The following is a 26,922-nucleotide window of genomic DNA, read 5'->3' on the forward strand; positions in this document are numbered from 1 at the left end:
TCACTGCTCCAGATGTTAACACAGTTAGAGAATGTAGAAGAATGACTATTTTGATCATAGTTTCTCTGTTATCTCTCTACCTACAATACAGATAGTCATAGAATTCTGGACAAAATCATACCTAACAATAAAAACATTCTCAGATTTGGGTCTGAGAGACAAAATCTCATCAAATGGGGGTCCGTGGCCCTAATGTGGACTAAATTAGGGGTCCTTGATATGAAAATGGTTGAGCATCACTGGCCTAAGCAATTAATTAATACTATGAGAAATAAAAAATGAGATTGACAAATGCCAAATGCAGATCTGTGACTCCAGACAGGTTTGTGTTGTCTTGTGTTGACTTGTTGTGAGACACAACAGTGTGCATTTGTAGATATACATTTACACATGTGAATTTGTTTGCTCCAATCACAAGTGTATTATTTTTATTTTCACGTCACAAAACTTAATTCATATTTGAGAATCTTAGAAATCGTGTAAATAGTATTTGCGCTCTGTTCACTCCGTAAGCAGCCATGTGATTTTGTTTCTGTAAACGGCGACCCACCCACCCCAAGTAGGTCTATCTGTAGCCTGAGGACTCGCTACAAGACACTCACCCACCGACTAGTCAGTACAAGACACGCCCCGTCATCACGACAGCTTTTCGGCGGGTATTTCAATCTCGTGGCAGAGGAGATGCTAGAAGCTAACTGGCTATCAAAAGACTGCTGATTCTATGCTATTTGGTTAGCAACTTAACGTAGCTAAGTCGACTCTGATGCTATGATATGTGGATAGCAAGCTATATCAATGGCAAGTTGAAAAACAATCGTTTTCATAGGAAATTATATGTTTTTTGCCTTCTGCAAAGTAAAGCTGCATGAAACTAGCCACAATAAGGAAACTCACTTCCGGTAGAATTTGTTAGCCTTCAAAATAAAAGTCTTGATGTTTTAACGAAATAGTAAACATGTTAATCACAGAACCCCTTCCAAGAAACTGTGATAGTGACAATGCGGTTGACGTTGATGTTAACGGCATTAATTCACACTGAAAGAGGAAAAAAAGTGCACATTCGGCTAGTGTGGCTGGGAAAACTACACTTTGTGCCTTCTTGAAAGGGGCGTGAAATTGAATCTACAGGAGAGGGATAAGAAAATGTATAGAAGAAACCAATCATCATTGTAAGTGTGGGGGCTGTATATTCTTACTTCTTGTATCAAGAGCTCTATCAGTGAATTAAAGATACAATTAGACTACTTCAATCACAATTTGGTTTTTGGTGGTGGGGTTATTCTTTTTTTTTTTTTGCTCTACATTGTTAATTCAAAATGTATTTGACATTTTCAATTCCAAGTTCTATGCAAAGTACTCTGTTATATCAAAGTGACAAGGAAATTATATTATTAATAAAACTCTGCATGCCCCCTACCTTTCTATTTGTTATGCCACCTCAGCATTAATTGATTCATGGACATTAAATGGGATTGCTGCAGTGAGAAACAGCCTACGTCGTCCTCTTGAACATTTTGCTACATTATTAATGATTAGTTACAGAGATTTCACGGTTCACAACTGTGTTTTTAGTGGCAGCCTCTATGGGGCTTTTATTTTGAAAAGGAAATGGGCATCGGCGACAAAACAGGTTTTGGCCAGTTTCGCCCATTTCGGCCACCATATTCTCAGGGGGCGTTTCTTGTTGGCGGGGGCGTGTCTTGTAGCGAGTCTGCAGCTAGACCCGTCTCTCGCAAGGAGGTTCTATCGACTCAAAGACGTGACGAAAGTGAAAGTAAAGCGAGCGCACCTTGTACTCGACAAAACAAAACCCAACCGAGAAAACATTAAGAAGAGATCGTCTAAAAAAGGGGCATCCGTCATCGTGTGGTCATGGTTTGGCTATAAAAACAGGAAACTGTATAAAACTATCATCTGCAGCTTAGATTTGTAGCGTGACTCATTGGCAGAGGTGGAAACACAGCAACCTGTTTTACCACCTGAAGACAAAACGTAAGTAGGCCAACAAGTCTTGTCATTTCTTTTTATTTTAGTTTTATCAGAAGTTTATATGAGTGTTCCAATGAGAAATGTCACAGTACTTCAGTGTGATACCTGCCCTAAAATCAACAAAATATTATGTATATTAAGTAACTGCACTGTTGAAACCCAAGGCTAAAAACGGGCATTACCACAAATATCTTGTACGTAACATCTTTCAAATGGCAATTGGCAGAAAAACAGTACCGGCCTACTGTAATATATACTGTTGCCGTCCACAATTCAAAAAAATATTTGTATATAACATTGAGTTTGTGTTTCCCACCACACCTACCTTTTTACAACAGTCACTCCACATACTTTTAGTATAATTACAACTACCTTCTGCATTAGGTCAGCAAACCTGGTAAGCAGCTCTGCATGCCATCAGGGGGATCTGTATAGATAACATGGTTTTCTGTGTATTTGGGTCATCTTTATATAAGTGTTTTTTCAAAGAAGGTTGGGACTTAGGTGGCTTGCAGACAACTTTAAATAAAATAATTAAATAGTATGTAAGCTGCCAAGCTTCATCAACATGACTTCTTATATTTTTTGATAGTATGAGAATAAACAAATATAAAGTGAGTTATGTATGGCAGTGTGTTTGTGTCTGTAAGTAGTCCAAAATAAACATTAAATTTGTGACAGTTGAAATTCAGTTCGGGTCAGTGGACTTTCAGTCCACTTGCCAGAGCAAATGAAGAAGAAAGTTAAGGTTGATCCCTGTTGTACGTATATTTTGATATATTTACAGGGTTCCTACGCAGGTCTGGATAGTCTGGAAAAGTATTAAAAATGAATTTGATAATTTCCAGGTCTTGGATAGTTTGGGAATTTGAAAAAATGTCTGGAAAAGTCTGGAAAATGTTGCGGTTCAGGTCCGATACACACATAATTCTAGCTTTTATGTTGTTGTAGAGCCACTTTGAGTCCACAGTTTTTGTTGATGTGAAGAATAATGTTCAGATAGAGGGACGCTCTTATTACCCAGCCGCTGTCAGCATGCATTATATCAAATACCCACCAAAATCAAATCCAGTCAAGAACATGGGGTCTGGGAAAAATATGGAATTTTAAAATGGAAACCGTGTAGGAACCCTGCCAATCATCTCACATATTCTGATATTTGTGGCTGTGAAGAACAATCTTCATCTATACAGTGATATGACCTAGTTAGCAGGGGCAAGATGTCTATCTGCGTAAATCATATTGAACACCAGACAAAATCTTCAAAACAAATCAAGGTCTGGAAAAAGTATGGAATTTTTTAATTGAAAGTGTGTAGGAACCCTGTATTTAATTGGCTTATCTATGTAGCATCGTTAGACATGTAGCCTGTAAAGATGTTTGTTTGTCTCATCCGCCCCCCCCCCCCCCCCCCCCATCCTGCCTGGGTGTCACGGGGACGTTTTGTTGACATTGATAATCTCAAATGTTGCTCCTGGTGAAGTGATCATTGAAGAGGGGCTCAGTTGACATTTGACATGGTGCTGCAAACTCCCACGAAGACAAGGACTTAAATGATGTTTGTTGTCATTTTTACAGGTCTCACAGGACAGAATGGACAAGCAGACCCAACCAGGTGTGTTTTTACTGCTAAAACCGATGAACACACTTTCCCACTCGATGTTCTAGCCAGAAACATCGAGTCAAATTTTGAAAGAATGCCGTTCAATGAATTCATGTCCCTATAAACTTCATGTATGTACCAGTCATCCTTCAGGAAAAATCTTGAACTGTAACTTTCAGATGTTGCTGAACTTTACACCTTGTAAACTTTGTACTAGCTGTGTCTGATTTCCTACTTATTGCAGCATTTTCTTTTGTCTTTATCAAGAGTTTTGGCTTTATGTGGTGTGTGTGGTTTGTCATTGAAGTAAGGCCTCATTTATGTCCCTAACATCCAAGACGTTTATGTCTAACCTTTTCTCCCCAGGGAAAAATGGAGGAACTGCGAATGCAGCAGGCAATACCAAAGACTCTAAACAGACAAAAAGGTTAGTAGGAATTAGGGCTGAATGATTTTGAAAAAATATCTAATTGCGATTATTTTGACTGATATTGCAATTGCGATATGATTTGCGATATTAGAGGGAATGGTAATTTTTACATCATTATTCTCATTTTCATTGAAAAAACTTATTAAAATGATTATGGTGTGATTTTTGCGGGGATCTGTACCAAACAAAGATGTTTTCTTAAGTCTGTAGAATATGATGTGTAGGCCAGGACATCTCTGCAGCACCACAATATTTACTTTAAAATGCTATTTTGACACACAGTAGGCCATATTGCGATTTCCATAAAATTTCGATTCATTGTTCAGCCCTAGAATGCTTGCTGCTGCTGCTAATAAAAATGCTAATGCTGCTAATGATAACACTTCTTAATAATTCAGAATAGGAGTGCCAAGTCTTAACAGCATAGGTATGGCAGGAGTTGTGTATATTAAGGACTGCACAATTAATTGAAAATCCTGTGCTTTCAGTGAAGCTAACAAGAAGATGGGAAAAGGAGAGTCCAACACCACTGCGAAAAAGAAATCAAAGAACAAAACGTATCAGTCCAAAGATGAGGTGAGGCAGATAAGTCATATTGCAGCTTTAACTCATAGCAGCATCATTGAGTGGTCATCATTGGCTGACCTGCTGTATGATGTGTGTGTGTGTGTGTGTGTGTCCTATCAGAAAGCGTCCGATAACAAAGCGGGCGCGTGTGCAGCGTTGAGGTCAGCGGTGCAGGACGCCCACGCCGCCCTGGCCGACCTCCGCAGCCGCAACGCCGAGCAGGCCTTCAGCCAGGCTCTGGCCTTACTGGAGGCCAGCACACCCAAGGTAACCCGCTGAGCTGTAAACCACTGCCTGCTTTTAGTTTCAGCCATAACAGTAGAATTAAATGAAATCGGATGGGGTAGGCAACTGTGACGGTTGAGTAGAAAAGGTGAAATATTCCGCCTGTTATCTCACATGTGAATACTCTTACTTCTCTGGACCCCAACTGAAGTGAGCAACCTGAGCATCCCTTTTTTTTTTGTACTTCCCTTCCTATTTTCTTTCATTTTATTCACTTTTTTGTGTATGTGTTTCATTTATTTTATTTAGTTGTATGTGTATGTTTTCTTTTTTTGTCTCTTTCTGGCAGTTTGGCGATGGGTGGGGGGGGTTGGAGAAAGGTGGTGCTCTAGTTCTGTTCTAACACTCCAAAAAAGGGGGTGTGATTGGGTGTTTCCCAGGGATGATGCTCTGATAAGAAGAATCAGTCTTCATGCAGGTTTAATACGGCCGGGTCAATTGGTCACAGTCAGTGGTACAGACAAGCAATACCAATTATATAGATAGTTATATAGATCAGAGTAAGCAGTTCTCCATCCATCACTCGGTTCCAAAGTACATACCTTAACCTTACATGGTATGGAACACATGTGGCTAATGGTCTAACATATACAATGTTTCAGACATGCTGGCTCCATGTCCACACACCAGAAAACTCATGTCCATACGTGAATATGCATACAGGAATGTAAAAATATAGTATCAGGGGGAGTGGAAAAAAAAATAATAATTTGGAACACAGATTTGTACTTTGTACTTGACATTTGTATGATACCGGTCTCCAATAAAAATATATACAGTACTGTGCAAAAGTCTTAGGCACCCTAGATTTTTTATAGAAATTTCTTAGAAGTCTTAGATGTTTATTTGTTTTCTGCATTAGTGTGCCAGTAGACTGCTCTTTATTGTAAATTTTTGATATTCAAGTTTTCATTTCATTAGTTTTGTAAGCATCTTTGCTTTATGGATATCTTTGACATATGCCTAAGACTTTTGCACTGTACTGTATATAAAAAAAAAAAAAACTGTGATGGTGGAGAGGGCCAGTATATTTTTATACCAGTGGCAGCTAGTGATTCAAAAATTTTGTGAGGATCGAAGGAAAACCAACCCACTGCCCCATGAGATTTTTACACGTTGGCTACATATCTCTACTTCCCTGTCTTCACTGTAAAATAACAGTTTACAAGAGCTCTCAATACAACATAACTACCTTTATTTAAAACTGTCCATTACATCAATGAGATGAATCAAGGCATCTCAGTTTTCTTTTAAGGCCTTTTCAGATGGGACGTGGCAATGGGGACCCCCTGTGCCCTGAAACCCATTATTTCCTATGGCTTGTTAGATTTGTGGTGGTCACAGTAAGCTGTACTAAGACAAGCTGTACTATGAATGAATGTCTGATGTCTGCACTAGCCTGTATACTTCAGACCGCAGGGCACATGGACACTTGGAAGCCCCAGGAGTGATGGGTTTTGTTTTTGCTTTCTCAGGAACTTGGACTTTCTACACTGGATATATTGTTGTTGCTCTATGGCCGTGCATCAGCCCTGACAGAAGTTGGCCAACCTGAGGTAACTTAACTTTTAATCAGTGATTTTAAAAACCTGAAAATTCTGCGGTCCATATCTCAGCCATTACCAATACTGTCACCATTTGGAATGTGAACTCATGCCAGGTCATTGCCTCAAACCAGTTTTTATGTCCCGCCACCATAGTACATCATGTGTCTGTGTGTAGACTCATTCTTGTGAACACAAGAACTCAAAAACAATACATGATGGAAATGACCTACCACAGGTTCCCCCTATAGAGTAGATAACCTGATTCGATTTTGGAGCACCTTCCTGCATAAATTTGCATATTAATGAGGAAAAACTGATTTTTGTGGAACCACTACAACTCCTTAATGCTTTAAGATGCAGAGTTCATATGAATATCTATCTTAATTGCTTTAAAAGTTTGCAATCAATTGTTAAATACTATTCTAAAATGTGGATTTGTGTCAGTGTAACACTCAGTGTCGTGCAGTTTCTATGTCTCTATGAACCCTCAAGTAAAGCTTCTATTAAACTAAGGAATACAGTGACACTTAATGTAGTTTTGACCAATGAAAGATACTACTAATCTACTGAACTAATAGTATTGTTTTTAAAATGAATTTTGAGTCAGTATGATTCATGCTAGAATGCATAAAATAAACATTGTTGTTATAATGTTATAACGATTTTTATGAATGAAGACATCCATTTTGGTTGGTTATTACATAATGCATCATATTATTAAATTTTCATAAAAAAAAAAAGTGCATCTCCCGTATTTTGTAATAACCACCGCAATATGTAATAATTTATTACAAAATACGGGGAAATTTATTACATATTGCGTTCAGGCTGTGTATTACAACATGTGGCAGATTATTACAAAATGCAGGTGTTATTACATAATGAAGTGAAAATGTATTACATTTTGTCGAGTTATTACATTTTGTCGAGTTATTACATAATGCGGTGTTATTACATAATGCGGTGTTACAAGGATTTTAAATCAATTCAATGTGTTGCAATAATAAAATGTGTCATTGATGGTCATTTTGTTAAACACAGGAACTTGGGGAAGCACAAAGAGTATTGGAGAAGATGAATTCGTTTGAGGAGAGGACGTTTCAGTGTCTAGTATACTATGGCATTGGGAGGGTGTATCTCAAGGAGAACAGGTAGCTTCTGGTCATTTCATACTAGTTTGGTGTCAGTGGTTAACAGTGTGTGCCGTCTCTTAATGCGAGTCTCATGCAACCCCTCTTCTCCTGGCAGGTATCCTGTTGCTCTGGCGCAGTTTTCCGATTCCCTGCAGATGGTTAAGAATCAAATAACGCCTGGTAAACTCACCTGGCCTATGACAAAAGAGATTGTCAAAGAAACACAGCTAGACTATTTCAAGGTATCAAGATATTGTATTGTTTTTTTTTTTACCTTTTTATGCATTATATACATATTTAAACATATTTAAGGGTAGTATCAGAAGGAATGAAACAATGCAAATCAGTAATCCAACACACTCCATTTAATAAAGGGTTGAAATTAGAGCAGTTACATTCTGACCTGAGTTTGGCTTCAGCCTGAAAGTGTATTATTCTGTGTAAAATGTATAAGAAGTGTGTTTCCCCCTCTTAGGACCTTCTGATGAATGCTATAGAGTTGTGCAAATTTCCTCCTATCCCCGATGCTATTTGTCGTCTCGAGAATTGCCTCGGGCCTTTGAAAGTTGAAATCTACCTCACTGACCCGGATTTTAAGGTAAATGGCCGCAGCCATCGAGTTAAAGCCACTCCAAACCCGCCAGTGAAATGTCACAAGCGTTCAAACCGATGTGCTTCTTTTCTTAGGGCTTCATTCGAATAGGTTGCTGTCAAAGCTGCAATGTGGAGTACCACATCACCTGTTGGAAAGCCCTCAAGGCAGCATCATTCTTTGAAAAGAACGAAAAGGTAAATCTGGATTTCATAACAGCATTTCTTAAAGGTGCTATGTGTAGCATTTTACCATCAATAAATCTTTTTTTTTTTATTTATTTTTTTTATTTTTTATTGAGTGAGTAAGGGTCTGAATACAATACAATCCATATTTCAACATGTAACATAATCGTCATTTCTTAAAGAAATCAAATTTCATGATTTGACCCTGTTTGAGTTGCTCATTCACAAGTATCATACAGTCACATACGGTTGTCCTCACAGGTAATATAGCATCCCCACCCACACAAGCATATACACATTTATCACACACACACACGCACACATAAACACGCACACACACCAAAACAGAACAAAATAAAAACGAAAACAGGGTTCCTTATAATTTATGGATGCTGGGTGATTTTGCGGCTCCACTCAATCTACAGAGCTTCGTAATTTGAGCTCCATATCTTGTGAAATTGTTTCTCTTTGTTGGTGTCCTCCGACATTGTCCTTTCAATACTCAAGTAATATTTCCATTTTTGAAGTGTAGGTGCTTCTTTATTTTTCCAGTTTTGCAATATTAGCTTCTTATAAACTAATGACGAAAAAGAATTTGCCATCCAGTTGGGTATCTTATTTTCCCAACATTTTGAAAGAGACAAATCATTGGTGAAAATGCTACTTTACAATTACAAGTTCTTGAAATCCATCTTTCAGTGTTCTCCCAAGTCTTTCTAATTTTCTCACAATACCAAAAGGCATATACCATCAATAAATCATGACCACATTAATTTTGAAACATTCAGCATAATCACCCTAACCAATGAGACCACTGCCAAGAAGATTGGCAGCCTTTACATTGCGTGCCACCGGTTGGATTTGGTGGGAAATCTGCTGGAATGCTTTACACAAAGGGAGATTGCTGTACAGCACAAAACAGGGGCCATTTTTACTTTGGAAGTAATACTTTATTAGAACTTTATTGTAGTTTTACTATTCTAACTGCATAGTTTCAACTTCACGTTAGCTTACCTGGTCAGAATGCAAATTGGCAATTATCAGCAGCTGTTATTGGCTCTTATCTTTGTTCTGGCTCTTCAAGGTGGGGGCAATTAAACATCCTCTGTGTGACAAAAATGAGGTTTATAGGAAGTGTGGTCTTCATTAAAAAAAACACAAAGTGCTACATGTTAGGGCTGAACAATTAATCGAAATTGTATCGAAATCACAATATGGCCTACTGCAATTTTCAAATCGCAGGAGGCGTAATATTTGTTAAAGGTGAAATGTGTCAAAATAGCATTTTAAATGAAATATTGTGGTGCTGCAGAGATGTCCTGGCCTACACATCATATTCTACAGACTTAAGAAAACATCTTTGTTTGGTACAGATCCCCGCAAAAATCACACCATAATCACTTTAATACGTTTTTCAATGAAAATGAGAATAATGATGTAAAAATGATCATTCCCTCTAATATCGCAAATCATATCGCAATTGCAATATCAGTCAAAATAATCGCAATATATATATTATAGATATTCTTTCAAAATCGTTCAGCCCTACTACACATTGCAACATTAACTTATGTTTATATTTTTGTGCCACAGGAATTCCTGCAAGACGCATGTTTCACTCCAGACTGTGGTGGTCAAATCTGTAGCATCAAAATCTTTGGTTCAACAGGCCTCCTCAAATGCAAGGTAAGGAAGTTCTCTGGAGCTGAAGTGGGGCTTGAAAGTCATTATGTTCATGAATCACAGTATTACTACTGATATGACTCCTTTTCCCCCTTCAGTTTGAGGCGGCTATCACTAAACCGAAGGGTCCAGAGAAGCTGAGAGTAAATCAGAAATGTACAAGGTGAGGGGAAACAATCTGTGTCGTGTTGAATCACGCACATGTAACTTGAATTGAAATATGCACATTGAGTATACATAAAAAAGAGTTTCACTTAACTTATGATATCATTTAACCACCTGAGACTGATGTAGCCTCAAACAATCACAGCTGATATTAAAGATATTTCAACATTCAGATTCAGCAAATGACATGCATACTGACTGAGCTGCCAGTGGACAAAAAAAAAATCCCCTTTATTTTCCACAACAGAGACCTGAAATCAGCTGAATCAAATGTGATGCCTTGTCCTTGTATTACTGACGTAGAACTTTCCTCTTAAACAGTCCTAAGTTTTATGTCATTGCAATCCGAGTCATTTAATATTGAGTATCTGCCGATGCCGAGCCCCGATCCGAAATTTTTGTCTTTTTTTTTTTTTTAACAATTAAACAGCTGCATACTGCAAGCATCACTCTGATGGATCTAAACCAAACCAAGTTAGGAAAGATAAGCTTAATACTCAGATGATGATAATGATGTTCAAAAACTTAAGTATAAAACTAAATACCATTCTATTACACTAACCATACGGCAGATTTGATCGGGCATCATGTAGCCGATACTGATCAATCAAAATCCGCCGGGTCTGATTCTGATCTTTGATATTGAATTGGGACGTCCCTGTTAAGTGCCCTAAACGCATTCACAGCTACACGGCTTCTGTTTGGAATAACTGCTGGTTATTTCGTTCTAATTTTCAGTATGAAGAAGTTAAAATCCAAGGAAGACCGCAAGCTCAGGAGGAAGCAGCATAAGCCGCCATCTGAAGTTAAGCAGGACGCCAGCGATGACATTCTGCTAGAGAACGAAAACTCAGCAACCCAGTCTCAGCAGAAAGGTACCGCTGGATTTAATACCCATGACATCTCATTTGCCTGAAATGTTTCACTGACTACACCTTCAATGGTTACACAGCTGTAGTGCTGAAGTCAAACTTGACTGCTAGTTTCAGTGTGGACTAACATGTCCAGTGTTGACTATGCTGTTGATCCACCAAGCACCAATTTGCCTTTGGTGAATAAATCAGTAAAGGCCACCTGGCACACTGGCTGGTAACTTTTTGAGACCATAACATTTGAATGCCTGAGTTATATACTATCTTTGGTCTTGCCTGTTCTCAAATTTTGTCCCTGCTGACCACCGTACACTCTCTCTGACCATGAGCCGATCAAATCAAAGCAAACAATGGCTCTATATCAAGTAATTTGTCATAGTAACCAAAACAAGGAAAATAAGGGATCACAAAAAGTCATAATTTCACCACAGCTGTGTAACTCCCTTTTCTGTCATCACCTGATTCTATACAGTAAATAGCATTGAAACCAGGTAGGGTGACATATTTCTTTGAAAAATATATAGCAATTATTTGGAACGGTAATCTTTTTTCATTTTCCAGCCCTTGGTAGGTGAGCCCAAAAAAATTAATTTCCGACACTATCGCTACTATTTTGTTGTAACGTCGCCGCTGTGTTGTCAGCCTGGCTGCTGTACAGGGATCGAGTCCTGCTGCAGATCAGCCAGAACATGGAGCTGCTGAGAGAGGAGAACGGCCTGCCTGTCGCAGTCCTGATCAGTAGCCTGAAGCCCTGGCTCGAGCTGGACTCGTCTAGGGGCAACCAGCTGGCCGAGAGGATGCTGAGCTGGCAGCAGCAGCTGCCGGAGAGGCTGGGGCAGGCCGTGGAGCTTCTGCTGGAGAGGAGGAACCGGGTTTGGGCTCGCGTCCTCATCCAGGAACTCAGCAGCTGCCTGGATGTCAATGCCAAGCTGCATGACTGGGCACGCCAGCTCAACAATGCAGGTCAGCCATGATCCTTTTTTTTTTTATCACTTTATTTTTGTAGTTTTTGTTTTAGTGGAACACAAATGCACAGGAGAACTGAACAGACACGTCACCAGGGGTAATACAACACAGCTCATATGTTATCAGTAGTTAGCTTTGTGTTAAGGGTTACTTTCCCGAAGAAAGAGAGGCATAAAGAGAAAACATCAACAGGGCATCAAGTAAGGATCACCTCAAGTCCATATCAGTCTCAGTCCATCTAGTCCTCAAAGTAAGTTAAAATGACTATTGTCTTATGACGTTTAACAAGTTCACATACAAACCCATTTTGGAAAAAAATATATATAAATGTGATAATACTGGTAAACCACATACATAAAGTCAAGGGAGGAGAGAAAAAGTAATATCCATATTCATATGTAATAACCATTTCGACCAATACTTACAAGGGAAAAGGTCTTAGAGAAAAGGTCAGTTTCTCCATATCATACATTTCCTTTACTATCGCTGTCCACTCTCCTTTTGTTGGTGGATCCTTGTCTAGCCATTTCTTAGTTATTGCTTTCAGCCATGATCCTTTTACTTATTTACATTTTTTACGTTGTAATACCTCTTCTGTATATGTGCTTCATTTCATGGCCACGTAATACATCCTTGTGTATCATAAGAATTCGCTGAACACTCGGTTTCACATAACCTGCAGCAGAAATTTAAAAGATGTATGACACATAACTCATGCAATTCCTGTAATAAGTAGTGCAGACGGGGATAGTCAAATAATTTGATATATCTAGCAGAATGTTGCATCATTGCATTAGTTGGTGGTTTTTGGCCCAACTGTAGTGGAAACCAGACTGGTCACCCCTTTAGAAAAACATCAACAACCCAGGAAGGAAGAACATTGTTAGCTTATGGATGCGCTGTAACTTAAAAAAAAAAAAATCCAGTACAAGGGTGGGAAGCCTGAGTTAATGCTCGCTACCTTCCCCAGGTCTGAATGCTGCCAAAAGCTTCATTGAACGCTACGCGGGACACTTGGAGGAGTTGGACCTGGCTGTTCTGCTCAACTTTGGCCCATTGCAGGACATGATTATTGAGAAGCTTGGGACCAGGCCGGAGTTTTTTACTAGTATTGGCTTGACTGTGACTGAATACCTAAAACAAGCCCCAGAACAGGACATGAGGCTCTTTATCTGGACTCTGGAGGAGCACAGGGATCAGTATGCCTCCTGCCACACTATACTGGATGAGTATTTTGAAATGATGGGTAAGCATTTTGGACCGGACTAACCTTTGGAAAGGTATGTTTGTGCATTTGTTGCTGTTGCTGTTGCTGTTTTTTTCTCTGACTTCATGTCTTAACTTGCAGTTCTTTGTTTTTCAGATGGCCATTGTTTAGTCTTAAAAAAGTCTGAGAATGAAAATCACAATGTAAGTAGTTAGAATACCAAAAACACATGGGTCTTCACTGGGTTGAGATCAATATCATACAGGCTTGAAGTTATTTGTGACCGAAGGCTTGCAGGGTGTGACATAAGGAAGAACTGTTATTACTGCCTATACTATTCATTGTAGATAACAAGCTTTCATTCTGTGTGACCAAAGCATATTTAGGCACGTTGAGTATTGTGTGATCCCTGTTATCTTAATACAGAATGAAGCGTTGAGCAGTTGTCATTGAACTTGTCTTTTCAGAATTCTCCTATTAAGACTAAGAATCGAGGCCGGAAAAAGAAACAGAAAGAGCCAAAGGTGAGAACATGGATTGGGAGTTGCTGCCGGTGAAGTGTGCATGTCTTATATCATGAGTTCTATTATAGCATCATTCTGGTGGTGGTTAACTCTTATCTCCCCCCCCCCCCCCCCCCCAGGGTGTTATCGTTTTGTCTGGGATGAGAGGCGCTACTCCAAGAGACGATTGGGACCAAGACATTTTTGATGAGGAAGACTCTCTGTAAGTAAACGAATCAACAGAGAAGCACTGCTCGTCTCTCGGAGGTTGGATCTGTCTCTAACGTTCCGATTTCTGTCAATAGATCATTCCTTCACCCCGGTGATCCATTCAGTGTACCCGGTCACCTTCGAGAGCAAGTGGCAGATTTTGAGGACCAGTACAACGGCACCAGCCACAGAAGTCACTATAAAAACATATTAGACAACAACCCCGACCCGACAAGAGAGAGTTTGTATGAGTACGTTCAAACTATGACTCCTTTTATGTGAATGGTTGGACAAACCTGCCGTGTTTGGAGCAGTTGAATCGAACTCTCGAGCGCTTACCCCACAGAATTTGCATGGATAGAACGGTCCTGCTACTGTTTGCTATGGTAATTTGGCTAGCACAGCATGAAATGGCAACTATGGAATTTTAAGGGTTAGTTGCGATGGTGACAACCCAAATCTGGGCATTAAGGCCATAAAATGTGTCACACTTGCTTGAGAACTGTGCGGATGAGTCTGTTGCACGACTGCTTAGCAAACTGTCAAAACTCAATTGAAAGCTGACGTTAGCGACAAGGTTAACATAGCATTATCAATGGTTATGCTTCTCTCGCTAGCTCTTCTTGTCAACATTTGCATATTAGCAAACCTAGCTGATAAGCTTCATCAAACAGGTACCTTTGAATGTAATAACAGGGCAGGAATTATACCACGGCCAAACGGTCAGTGTCGTGGATGCCCCGGAGTGTGGCCGTAATGCCCCTTATAAAATGAACTATCCACACGGCCAGTTTGGCATGCCCTGTTTTCAACTGGCCGTTGTGCCCTTAAAAGAAAGTTGCGGATTTCCTCATTTAAAACTACATGCAACGCAGCAAATAAACAAACTCAAGTTTCCCAGTGTCTCCGTCATCACACTGTACATCAACAGTAGCGTCAGATTTCTCCCACTTCCGCAAATATATGTGTAACATTAACGTAAACATTAACACCTAATTATTAATTAGACAGAGGGAGAGAGAGAAGCCATCGCTAACTGCTAAGCTATTGCTAACTGCTAAATTTAGCTAAGTAACGTTAACTAGCAGATCTGAAAAGCGTGTAAACAACTGTGGGATTAGCGAGAAAGTCGCTAAAAGAAGGAGAGAGCTATGAGTGCTTGAGCAGAACTAGTGTAAGTTTAAATGTACAGTGGGTAATTAGCCACTGTAATGAAGAATATAGCAAAATTAACTGTGTTGAGAACAGCAAAAACACTATCAGTAGCAGTAGCCTGCATATGAGGCGTTTAGGGAACATCGGTAAATTGTAGCGTCTACCGATAGTCTGCATGTGAGGCGTTTAGGGGACATCTGTAATTTGTAGCTACAGAAAATAACCTGAGTTACACTTATGTTATCGTGTGATACTGGACTTGTAACTAACTTTGCAGTCTGAGCCATCTTACATATGTGCTGTATCACACTGCAGCACTTAATTTTTCTATTAGGATATCTATTTTGTTGAGGAAAAAGGACTGAAAAAAGGATTTTAATAACCATTGGTTTTGGCCTTGGTGCCTAAAATTTTGCCCACGATGCCCCAATAAATTTGTATTTATCAAAGGCCAAAGTGGCCTTGCCCTAAAAATGACTTCATTCCAGGCCTGTAATAACCCTTAAGTGTCATAAACCTACAGACTCTACAGTCAGTGAGAGTGACCAGATAAGTGCTTTCTTTAGTGCAGTGTAGCTTCAAGCTTCAAGCATCCATGGGAAAAGGCATGTATTAAAAGACTGATCTCAGGATTTTATGAATCGATATCAGATCATTCAAATAAAGATCGATTTAAATCGGAAAATCAATTTTTTTTAAACCCAGCCCTAATAACCACTTCTACTAACTGTGCACAATGTCAAAACTTTTGACCTATTTAAAAAGACAGCAGCAACTGGTAAAAGCCACCACCTAGTGGTGGCATGAGTAACAACTTCATTCCACTGCTTTGGTCCTTGCTGCAATACCCCATGCCTCAGCGACTTGCTGTAAGTTGGATCATACAGAAGCTAGCCCAACGGTACACATAAAAATGGCTGCTGCTCCGACCATCCTGGAACATTGACTTGCAGGTTGTCGTCCAAATTTTGTGCGGAAAATTAAAGAAGTTTGATATATGTATGATAACAATAATGTGTGTGTACGAGGTGAGCACAGAGCTGGTGTATATTTGTGCAAGATAATGTTAGAGATTGGCCCGGGCCTTACACTTCCTCTGAATGGCCTTACATTGGTCACCTCTGAGCTTGTGAAAATGACACATTTATATTTCCAATCCCTCTATAGAAATCAAACTGCCTCTTTATAGTCAATGTGCACAGTGGAAAAACCAAGCTTCCTCAGATGGAGTAACTGTATACAAATTTCTAAAGTAATGTTGGCTTTGTGGCTGTGGTTGATGTATTAGTGAATTCCTGGTGTGTGTGTGTGTGGGCGCGCTCTTGGCCACCACTAGTACGACTTGTATACAGTGTATTCTCCATGCGTATTCTTCTTTTGATTTTGGGATGCCTCTCTCCAACCTGCAGCTACTTTGCCCAGATCTTGGAAGAACATGGTCCTCTGGCTGCTGAGGACGCCCTGCTGGTGGGCGAGCTCGACAACTTCCCGCCCGTGGCTCAACAGAAGATCCAAGAGGCCGGTGGCTTCGAGCCCTTTCTCCTGGAGTCCCTTCGCTTCATAAAGATGGGGAGCTGTATCGGCCTGGCTAAGCATGCCGTTTCCCTGCAACAGGCTGGCCATGGGAACAGTCTGGATGAACTGGATGTCATAGCAGATCCTGACGTCAACTCTTTGGCTCCCGATTTGCATGAAAGTCATGATCTAGCCTTCGCAAGCTATCTGCAAGATTATTCTTCTGCACAGCCTGAAGTCTATCCCTTCCTCCCAAATCCTTATGTACTTGGCTCCCAAGTTCCACAGCTTGGCCTGTCAGCGAGAGGAATAGCCGTAGGAACTTGGAGAGGAGATGATCCACTGTCCCATTGGACTACTGAGAGTGAAGGCCTTGCAAATCAACCGTATGCCCCTTACTTTTCAGCCAGTGACTCTGGCCAGGTGGATCTGTATGCCAGTGAGATGGATGAAGGTGTTTGGGAAACTATTACATCCTCAGGGGCAAGCGCTTCGATGAAAACCGAGGAAAGCCTTTTGAAAAAACCTGCACCTGTACAGGTGGGCACAAACATTTCACCTGCCTTTTAAATAAAAGGGCCAGAATATGGAAATCATGCATAAAGTGCATGCAGAATTATAAATGTTTGCTAAGTTTGAGTCTTACTGTTTTGCTTTGATCTTATAGGCATGTCGTCCGGCCAATAGGAGTGTAGCGGTCAATACAGAGGTTTATGAGCCTTTTGAGAGCAGCAATGTGAGTTCCATATATCCCTTAAGTGCATGTGCCAACACATATTGTCTCTGACTGTTTTTAATGTTATTGACCTTTCCCAATGTCTTTCTGCCTTGTTCCTGTTCTAGGGTGATATCAACAAGAAAGAAAAGAGCTGCAAGGAGTTAGAGGAACAGATCACCAAAATAATGAATGACTGTGACGGAGTGAATCTAAGGCGCAAAGAGGCTGTTGCTTCCCTTGAGAAAGACTTTGAGGAGATCAGTGCCAATATACAAGTAGGCCCATAACCCCCGTCAGAATGCAAGAAAAGTCCCAAGTAGGGCTGAACAATTAATCGAAATTTTATCGAAATCGCAATATGGCCCACTGCAATTTTCAAATCGCAGGAGGCGCAATATTTGTTAAAGGCGAAATGTGTGTCAAAATAGCATTTTAAATGAAATATTGTGGTGCTGCAGAGATGTCCTGGCCTACACATCATATTCTGCAGACTTAAGAAAACATCTTTGTTTGGTACAGATCCCCGCAAAAATCACGCCATAATCATTTGAATACATTTTTCAATGAAAATGAGAATAATGATGTAAAAATGATCATTCCCTCTAATATCGCAAATCATATCGCAATTGCAATATCAGTCAAAATAATCATTTTTTCAAAATCGTTCAGCCCTAGTCCCAAGTGCAACAATGAATGTGTAGGTGATGAGATGAATCAGAATGGGCTCAGTGTCTTTGTGTTGTTTTCTTGTGTAAAGGTGACCAACAAAGAGCTGGCCCTGTTCCAGCAGAAGCTGGAAGAGGAGGTGAAGAAGGACCAGAAGGAGAAGAAAAGCAATCAGGAGGTGCTCAAGTCCCTGAAGATGGAGATAGAACAGCTGGTGGAGGATCAGGAGAGGTATGACCAAGGCCAATCCGTTTGGCACACCCTGACATTATTATATTGGTTTCCTGAATGTGCCCTGCATCCATACTTATACATACATCTCTGCTGGAAATTTGGAATCGGAATTGTATTACTTGTAGTGTAATTTGGTTTTAAATCATTCAATCATATTGCCTCGCTAATCCTAATTTATTACAGTGACTCTCAGCAATACACTCTAATTATAACCTTCTGTACTGCTTATTCTTTCTGCAGAAATCATCACTTGATGTTTCAAAATGCCTTTTTACTCTAGTTCGTATATTTATATTTGTGTGTTGTTTTTGCCATGCGCAGCCATACCAAAAACATCAGAGAGAAGAACAACAAGTACCATGCACAGTTCAATGAATTCTTAGAGCTGAGGTAAGTAGTGACTGACGGTGAAGCATGAGCCAAATGCTGCCAAGGCCTTTCTAGGCTTTCCTTCACTTAAGTCTTCAATGTTCCCTCAGTAATCAGTCAGCGGCTGAGAAGATGAGCCTGGAGGACGAGATCAAGCGCTGTAAAGACTTGTGTACCAAGGCCACCAGGAGGTCTCACAAAGCTCAGGTTGGTCCCATCTCTGTGGAAATATTACTGAAGAAAAGTCTGACCCACACCCTAATCACAGACACTATGAAATGGATTTGATTTCTTTCAGATTCTGTTCCTTCCACCTTGACAAGAATACAACTGAAGGAAACACTGAATATTTGCCATTTTCTAGATTTGAAGATGATTTGAAGTTGATTGTAGCTCTTCAGTTTAGCTTGAGACCACATCAACTTTGAGTGTTCCTCGTTCCTGCTAGGCTCCCAGCGTATACGTATGCACATACCACACACACACACAGCAGATTGACTGTTCACTGTTGCCGTCCTTTAGCTGTCTGTCGTGGAGAGCGGCCGTGAACAGGGCTTGCACAGCCTCTACAAAGTCCTGATGGATTCCAGGGCCACGCTGGCCAAACTGGAGGAAGTAGCACCCAGGTAAGGACAGAAACCACACCGCTGACTCAGTCCTCCGATCCGATCAGAATCAGACGGGTTGAAAATGGACCAGTTGGTGTCATAGATGTTGTTCATATTGAATGCCGTCCGTTTGTCTTTTCCAGATACCCTCCCCAAGACCTGGCCATCGCTAAAAAGAACTGGAGAGTTTGTGTTCAAGAGGCCGAGAAGAAAATCTCAATTGCTGAGGTAGATACAAAGAACACAAGCATTGATTACACTTACCGTATTTCCTCTAATAGTGGCCGCTAGTCAATTAAAAGCTGGGTCTCCGATAATGGCCGGGGCCGTGGTCGACATGAACAAATAAAGGCCGGGGAAAAAAAACGAAGGAAAAAACAACAGTGGATACCGGTAAACTCCTGGTGCCTGTTATATAATGTAACTGTAGTTTGTAGTAACGTACAAGTGCCACAAGATGGCAGTATGTCACAAGACGGCTCGGCCGGCGGAAATCTCTGGAGCATGGCATCATCAATTACCGTAATTATCAGTAATGCGTCGCAGTAACAAAAAAATGGCTACCTAACGAACCCCAACAGAAGCAGATCAGAAAACAAGGAGGCTTCGTACTAAAATATGAGCAAATATACTTATCAAACAGAGGGAATTAGAAATAAAGGCCTGTCTCTAATATAAGCCTGCCTCCAATAAAGGCCTGGTACCCTCTGCAGTTGAGGTAAATAAAGGCCCGGGCCTATATTAGAGGAAATACGGTATCACATTCTAACGACACTGTCAGTCAATTCTCATTCACTTTCATGATGCCTCTGTTCTGGCCAGCCCGTTAGCTCTCAAACCCATGCAAGTTAAATTCTCAAAGCCCTAGTGGCTTATGATGTGTGTGTTGGACCAGCTGTCCAGTATGGCCTGTCTTTGTGCTGGTCCACAGGCCCAGTACCAGGACCAGATAAATCAGATGAAGAGTGGCAGCAGGATGAGCGAGTTGCTTCCAGTCAATATTGCCAACCCTCCTGAACTTCCAGCTGTAACGGTAAGACCGTCTCACCAAGCCATTATAGAGAAAATGTCTTTAGTTTTCGTCTTTGTCAATTAATTCAGACATAAGCCTAGCATTTTGGGTGGATCTTTCAGTTATTTTTTTTTTCTATTTTTTTTTTACCTTTTTTAATCTCGCCCCTGACAAATACCCCATATTACAAAAAAAGACTAAAACTAATAAAAACTAAACTAAAACTAAGCATTTTCAAAAAATAAAAACTAAACTAAACTAGCAAACCCGCTTTAAAAACTAATTAAAACTAAACTGAAATTGAAAACAAAAAGTCAAAACGAAATAAAAAAATAAAAACTAATGAAAAATGCAAAACTATAATAACCTTGTCTGGCAGCATATTTCATCATCACGATGCACCGGGCGGGCCGACTTTTTCCTCAAACAACTTAATAAGCCGGCTGTAAACACGTTTGCGATCTCAGGAAAGTAGTTCCGTAGCACAGAAAATAGTCCCCGGCATAATGAAGAATTTGTTCCCATTTGAATTTGATTTGGTAATAACTACAACAGCCTGACTTTTCATGGTAACAGTTAGTGATTTTTAAAATGTAAACTATGTCTTTGTGAGCTGTGTTTCAAGGTTTTTAGCTTACAGTTGGAGCCAATGACTTCCGGGTAAAGTGTATTTAAAAACACCAGCCGTATCGAATATTTGTTTGTAGGGATCAGTGCCAACTTTTGTGATTTGGCTGCTAACTTTTTTAAATAATCAGATACGTCATTAAAGTAATTTGAACAGAGTTTAATAAAACTTAAACGACAGTCACCAGTCTCATCTCATTAGTATACATGAACATAAAGTGCATTAAACTCCCAAAACTGCCCCTCTATGGGGAAAAAATGGTATACACAAATACATAGTCTCACACACATCCAGACAACTGTTAACAAATCATTATCTTAGCTACTCAGCAAATAGTAATTCTCCACCACTCAAAATACATACTGCATCCCTGTTGCATCATTTATCATCAAAAACCTCTAGATCTTGCATCCTCCTATAATATTAAAAATCTGTTGAAATCCTTGGAAACCCAACAAGTGAAAACTACCTTAATGCTCATTTCAAGCTCACCACCTGTTTTGCCAATATAACAGTTTAAAATATCCAACCCAATTATATCAATTGTACATTCAAACTTTCAAAAAATTCCCAACATCTAGGCTAAGCTGATGACAACATCACACAAAAAACAAAAATATATATGTATGTGTGTAGTGGCTCGGTTAAAAATAAATGACGATTCAGTAAAACCTACTCCTAGTGCAGTCAAAGAAGTTAAAAATACAAAGAAATATTAAGGTTTTTCTGTCTTTTTGTCTGAATTGCCCAGATGTCTCTGCAAGCCCAAGAGTTTGCTCATCAGCCTTCAGCCCAGTCCTACGGTGGTCCCGCGCTCATCCAGCAGTCCGGTTCATCTAACGCCGGACTTCCTGCTGATGGGCTGGGTGGTCCGGCTCCGCGGCAGCCCCATCCTCGGACTAGGACACCAGAACCTCAACACAACACTGTGTTCCACAGGGCTCTGGAGCGCCTTGCCACCATGTTCCCTGACTATACCAGGTAACACTAGGGGACTAATCAACCAAATAGTTAGATTAATGTAACTCATTAAAAGGATGTGTAACAACACATTATGTAATAACACTGCATTATGTAATAACTTGACAAATTGTAATACATTTTCACTTCATTATGTAATGACACCCGCATTTTATACGGGAGTAGCACTTTTTTTTTAATGAAAATGTAATAATATGGTGCATTATGCAACAACCAACCAAAATGGATGTCTTCATTTCTAAAAATCGTTATAACATTATAACAACAATGTTTATTTTATGCATTCTAGTATGAATCATACTGACTCAAAATTCATCGCCTTAACCTCACTGTATTCCTTAGCTTAACAGAAACATAATACATAATGCACTGTATTATTACATTTTCATCAAAAAAAAGTGCAACTCCCTGGTAGTTCATTCAGTTATTAACGTTTTAATATATACAGGTAACTGCCAAAATAATGAATGGTGAATGAATAATGAAGAAATGCCAACATAAAGCATGTTAATTGGATGTTTTGCTAACATGAATCAGTGGAGGTGCCAAGGGACTTTGAATTACTTGATTGTCCTATTCTGAGTACCGGCCTCCTGGTATATATGGGCTGAAGTGCATGGGATCCTCACTAGTTGGCTACAAACTCTCTAGCAACCAATAATCATAAAACCATCAAACAGAATCCAAAATAACTAATCAAACAGTAAATTTTGTAATAGTAAATCACTTACATCAGAAAATCAACAAACTTTGCTGTCTAAGTCCTTCACGGAATGCAAACACAAGAAAAAAGCTTGTGGATCTTTTAATGCAGAATACAACGAACCAAAACCGCAACTTCAACAAGGACCTAATAAAAATATTACACTCAAACCCATGCTGGCCCATCTGGCAAACAGAAAAACCCAAATAGTCACTTCTAAGAACCATTATTCTATATAAAATAACAGGATCTCGCAGGTTACCACTTTAAGGAATGAATGTAAGTAATGAAATATCCTTGCTTCTGTAATGCGAGATAATGTTTGTGTGTGTAGGCCGGACTTGATGAGGGTTGTCCAGGAGTTGCGCTCATCCAGCGGCGGAAGCCTCAGCAGCATGACGTTGCAGGACGTTGTCAGTGGCGTGACCCAGCTGATCCTGGACCAGCAGGTAAGGAACGCTCGATACATGACGGCTCAGTCCATCTGGAGCCGGAGATGAGCATCGATGTTGACTGGTGCTTTCCGTTCAGGAGCAGATCAACTCCGGCGTCAAGTCCAGCATCCAGCAGGCCGGGAGTCCTGCTCATTCTGCTTCACCCTCCCCAGTACCCTCCATCCCAGTCTGGCAGGCAATGGGACCCCAGAGACCCCCCCAAATCAACGCTGTGAGTCTGAAATATCCATAACCACTAGCTTCTCTGGCATGAGTTTGGTGGCTGAACTTGAAAAATCAACAGTGAATCTGTCATATGGACATTTAGCAACAGAAAACTCCAAACTCCATCATCATCATTGTCAGTGTGAAACTCCACCCATGTTGCTTTTTTGTGTGTAAATAAATGATGTCATGAGCACAGTGAAACCACACTCCACTACCACAATGAGCCTGTCACCGAATTTGGGAAGAAAAAAAAAAATACAGTTCTGCTTGAAGCTGATTACAGGGTTCTCATGCAGGTCCAGAAAGTATGCCGTGATTTTCATTTCCAAGTCTGAAAATTCATTCAAAAATATTTTCCAAGCTTGTTTTCATTAGGCTTTATACAAGTAGCAAGACAAAACCCGGGTCGGACTCCGCGATGGTGCTGTCCACCTCTACTGATAAAAGTCATGAGAAGTGTTTGCTATGAAGTGTTTTGTATGTCCGTTGCAGCTGAACGAAGAAGATCCCTGCATCATCTGTCATGATGACATGAGTCCAGACGACGTGTGTGTGCTGGAGTGCAGACACAGCTTCCACAAGGAGGTGAGGGAGTGAATGTTGGTCTGTTTCTACGTGAGCCACAGCGTTTTATCACAGCGCTCCCTCCTGCTGGGTTTAAAGTAGTGGAAGTGTAAAATGGGCTGGTCCACATCCCCTGTCAAACCTGCCAGTTCTTACTCTGTATCACATCAGGTATACCGATGCCGGGATAGAATTCGTTTTAAGAAAGTACCCGTTTCAATACCTTTAGAGCAAATGATTCATTTAAGCTCCCTGGAATGTCACAGGACAGAGGTTTGGTCACAATTAAGGCTTTTCCATTTCATTTCATTTTCTGCCAGTGCTATATCCTGCTAGAGAACTGGAACTTTACAGCATGATGGAATTTGTGCAAACAAAAGGAGAAAGTTGTGGAGAAAATGAAGCGCTCCATTGGCTTAGGACTCTGCTTCTAGTTTTGTCACTGCTATTTCTGGTTTCCCCTAAGTTATGGTTGTCTCTTTAATCTTCATGCGCTTCCCCGCTAGTCATAAAACGTTGTAGACATATCCAGCTCACCTTGTTCTGTAAACTAGGGCTGGGCGATATGGACCAAAAATCATATCTCGGTATTTTTAGGCTGAATGGCGATACACGTTATATATCTCGGTATTTTCTACGAAGTGGGCTAAATGTTCAGTTGTAAGTAGGGCTGGGCGATATGGACAAATTCAAATATCACAATATTTTCAACCAAATCCAGTACTGTGCAAAAGTCCTAGGGTACATGTGAAATACAAAGTCCATAAAGCGATGAAGATGCTTTCAAAAATAATGAAATGAAAAGCTTCTAAATATCAAAAAATGCAGGAAACAAACATCTAAGACAAAATTTATATAGAAAATCTAGGGTGCCTAAGACTTCTGCACAGTACTGTACCTCGATATCGATATTGCGACAATATTGTAGGGATGACTATTGGTGCTTTCACAAAACATTTACACAATGAGATTTTTGATAAATAATCATCAGTAATGTGGATATAATGACTAAGTGGGTAAAGGCAAATAATAGAACAGCTAGAACAGTCTGGTAAGTTCAGAAAATGACATCACTTTACTGTAATGCAGCCTTTAAAACCAGGAAAAGACACTTATGCCATATCACCATATTACGATATCCAAAATCTAAGACGATATCTAGTCTCATATCACGATATCGATATAATATCAATATATTGCCCAGCCCTAATGCTCGCTGATGGGGGCAGTGTGTGTGAAATACGACGGCTGTTTTCTGTTCCTTGTGATCTGCTGCTGGGTTTCATGTTCAGGGTTCCTCTTGTGTCTCTGTCCAGTGTATCAGGTCTTGGCTGAGGGAGCAGAGCACCTGTCCCACCTGCAGGGATCACGCCTTGCTGCCGGACGATTTCCCCATGCTGCCTGGCAGGAGGCGCCGCGGCTACAACCAAGCCTTCTGATGCCTTAACCTGTCAATCAGCTGGTCCAGTACCCAACTTTCTGATTTTATTTTACTTCTTATTTTTTTTACCAAATAATTTCATTAAAATTGAAAAAGGCATTGGCTTGTTGTGTTTTTAATCACGCTACATTGTTGTACTAGAATTATTCTATCAAACGTGTAGGGAGAGACTGCCATTTCATACTTCTCAACAGTAAATTTGTTGAAATGCTTTATTTCTAACAAATCTAAAGGAAGAGGTGATCATATGTTTCTGCTCCTCGCTATAGGATGCTCATCCATCACACATCTTAGATGCTCAGAAGGGTTTGACCAATATGGATTTTTAAAGGCCAGTATTTTGATATTTTGAGCTGATATTTTGTGCCGATATCCCATAATCCAAATGTATCCCCTAGAACAGTGATTCTCAACGTGGGGTCCGGGGACCACCAGGGGTCCTTGAGGGGGTTCCAGGGGGTCCTCAGCAAATTGACAAGAAGTTAACACAATCAGAGAATGTAGAAGAATGACTGTTTTGATCATAGTTTCTCTGTTATCTCTCTACCTACAATATAGATAGTCGTAGAATTCTGGACAAAATCATATCTAACAATAGAAATATTCTCATATTTGGGTCCGAGAGACCAAATCTCATCAAATGGGGGTCCGTGGCTCTAATGTGGACTAAATTAGAGGGTCCTTGATGTTAAAAAGGTTGAGAATCACTGCCCTAGAATTGTATTCTTGTTATGGTGGGAAAGCCTCAGAAACAGCATTTATACTGTGGGACACAAAAACTACTGTAAAACAACTTGCAGAGACTTGAAACTTGCTTGTGATAGGTAATCTATCACAGTGAACATCCCGCCCATCTTCTGGTGTGTTCAAATGCTGGTCGGAAGCTCCGACATCCGGGCTTTCCAAGTCGGCTGCCAAACATTACATTCATGGGGTAGTTGGTCGGGAAATCAAACCCAGAAGCAAACATGGATATCATGAAAAAGTATGATGCTTCTTGCTTTAAAAAAAGTTCTAATAACTAGTCTGGCTAACTACAAAGTAGGAATTTTGCTTTTCCGATTTATCCAATAACACCTGAATGCACCATTCCTCTGTCGACATGCTTTCCATGCAGAGACACCTGCATTACAGAGTGTATGTCTCTGCCAGAAAATAGTCCCTGAAGAAAAGATTGTTTTACGAACAAAATTCAAACATCCATGACTCTCAGGCACAAATCTTAGCTGGAGCATCTGAGAATTTTAAGGTAAGGTGGCACTACAACTCTCACAACACAGAGTGAATATGAAATAGTGGAACTAGACTGGTCATTGCTAAGAATAATTTCATGATTGGCAGCTCAAATGTGATTTATTTCATCCTTTTTTGAGGGCAACAGTGCCCCCTCCTGGATACAAATTGGATTGCGTTCCCTGAAAGAAAGGGTATTCAGTGATTCTATTTATAAATGGAACTCCAGAATTATATCCAACACGACAGACAATCCTATTTTAAAGCATTTGATTAAAATATGGTGTGAGACTCATGGAAGTCTTGGACTGAAAATGGAACTGTCACCGAAAACACCTCTGAGACAAAATGAACTCATACCCATGACTCTAAATAACAAGATTCTGGAGACTTGGCATCATAAAGGGATCCAGCATTTGGAAGACTGTTACGAAAAAGGACTTCTCATGTCCTTTGAACAATTGAAGAGGAAATATGACCTGTCCAGCAAGACCCT

General features: G+C 40.1%; 1 protein-coding gene across 4 annotated transcripts in view; it reads left to right on the forward strand.

The window, feature by feature from the left end:
- The window catches only part of ttc3 (tetratricopeptide repeat domain 3), a 40,231-nt gene extending 14,945 nt beyond the window's left edge, over window positions 1-25,286 (forward strand). For all 4 annotated transcript variants that reach the window (XM_071531751.1, XM_071531753.1, XM_071531752.1 and 1 more), the window contains exons 15-46: window positions 3,568-3,604; window positions 3,959-4,019; window positions 4,511-4,598; window positions 4,710-4,856; window positions 6,350-6,430; window positions 7,463-7,572; window positions 7,670-7,796; window positions 8,030-8,152; window positions 8,242-8,343; window positions 9,925-10,017; window positions 10,113-10,177; window positions 10,918-11,054; window positions 11,694-12,014; window positions 12,988-13,263; window positions 13,381-13,427; window positions 13,692-13,748; window positions 13,868-13,950; window positions 14,033-14,188; window positions 16,502-17,147; window positions 17,275-17,343; window positions 17,451-17,600; window positions 18,083-18,222; window positions 18,547-18,615; window positions 18,705-18,801; window positions 19,117-19,220; window positions 19,346-19,430; window positions 20,134-20,235; window positions 21,594-21,823; window positions 22,861-22,975; window positions 23,058-23,192; window positions 23,681-23,773; window positions 25,069-25,286. In XM_071531751.1, coding sequence (XP_071387852.1) covers window positions 3,568-3,604; window positions 3,959-4,019; window positions 4,511-4,598; window positions 4,710-4,856; window positions 6,350-6,430; window positions 7,463-7,572; window positions 7,670-7,796; window positions 8,030-8,152; window positions 8,242-8,343; window positions 9,925-10,017; window positions 10,113-10,177; window positions 10,918-11,054; window positions 11,694-12,014; window positions 12,988-13,263; window positions 13,381-13,427; window positions 13,692-13,748; window positions 13,868-13,950; window positions 14,033-14,188; window positions 16,502-17,147; window positions 17,275-17,343; window positions 17,451-17,600; window positions 18,083-18,222; window positions 18,547-18,615; window positions 18,705-18,801; window positions 19,117-19,220; window positions 19,346-19,430; window positions 20,134-20,235; window positions 21,594-21,823; window positions 22,861-22,975; window positions 23,058-23,192; window positions 23,681-23,773; window positions 25,069-25,191 — 4,269 coding nt within the window. In that variant the 3' untranslated portion in view covers window positions 25,192-25,286. The remainder of the gene's footprint in view (window positions 1-3,567; window positions 3,605-3,958; window positions 4,020-4,510; window positions 4,599-4,709; window positions 4,857-6,349; window positions 6,431-7,462; window positions 7,573-7,669; window positions 7,797-8,029; window positions 8,153-8,241; window positions 8,344-9,924; window positions 10,018-10,112; window positions 10,178-10,917; window positions 11,055-11,693; window positions 12,015-12,987; window positions 13,264-13,380; window positions 13,428-13,691; window positions 13,749-13,867; window positions 13,951-14,032; window positions 14,189-16,501; window positions 17,148-17,274; window positions 17,344-17,450; window positions 17,601-18,082; window positions 18,223-18,546; window positions 18,616-18,704; window positions 18,802-19,116; window positions 19,221-19,345; window positions 19,431-20,133; window positions 20,236-21,593; window positions 21,824-22,860; window positions 22,976-23,057; window positions 23,193-23,680; window positions 23,774-25,068) is intronic.
- Window positions 25,287-26,922: the final 1,636 nt, after the last annotated feature.

The sequence above is a fragment of the Centroberyx affinis genome, unplaced genomic scaffold (genome assembly GCF_046629955.1).
Source record: "Centroberyx affinis isolate AG114_WGS23_722 - 3 ecotype Tasmania unplaced genomic scaffold, CSIRO-AGI_Caff_v1 ptg002126l_1, whole genome shotgun sequence".
In the NCBI taxonomy this organism is placed as follows: domain Eukaryota; kingdom Metazoa; phylum Chordata; class Actinopteri; order Beryciformes; family Berycidae; genus Centroberyx; species Centroberyx affinis.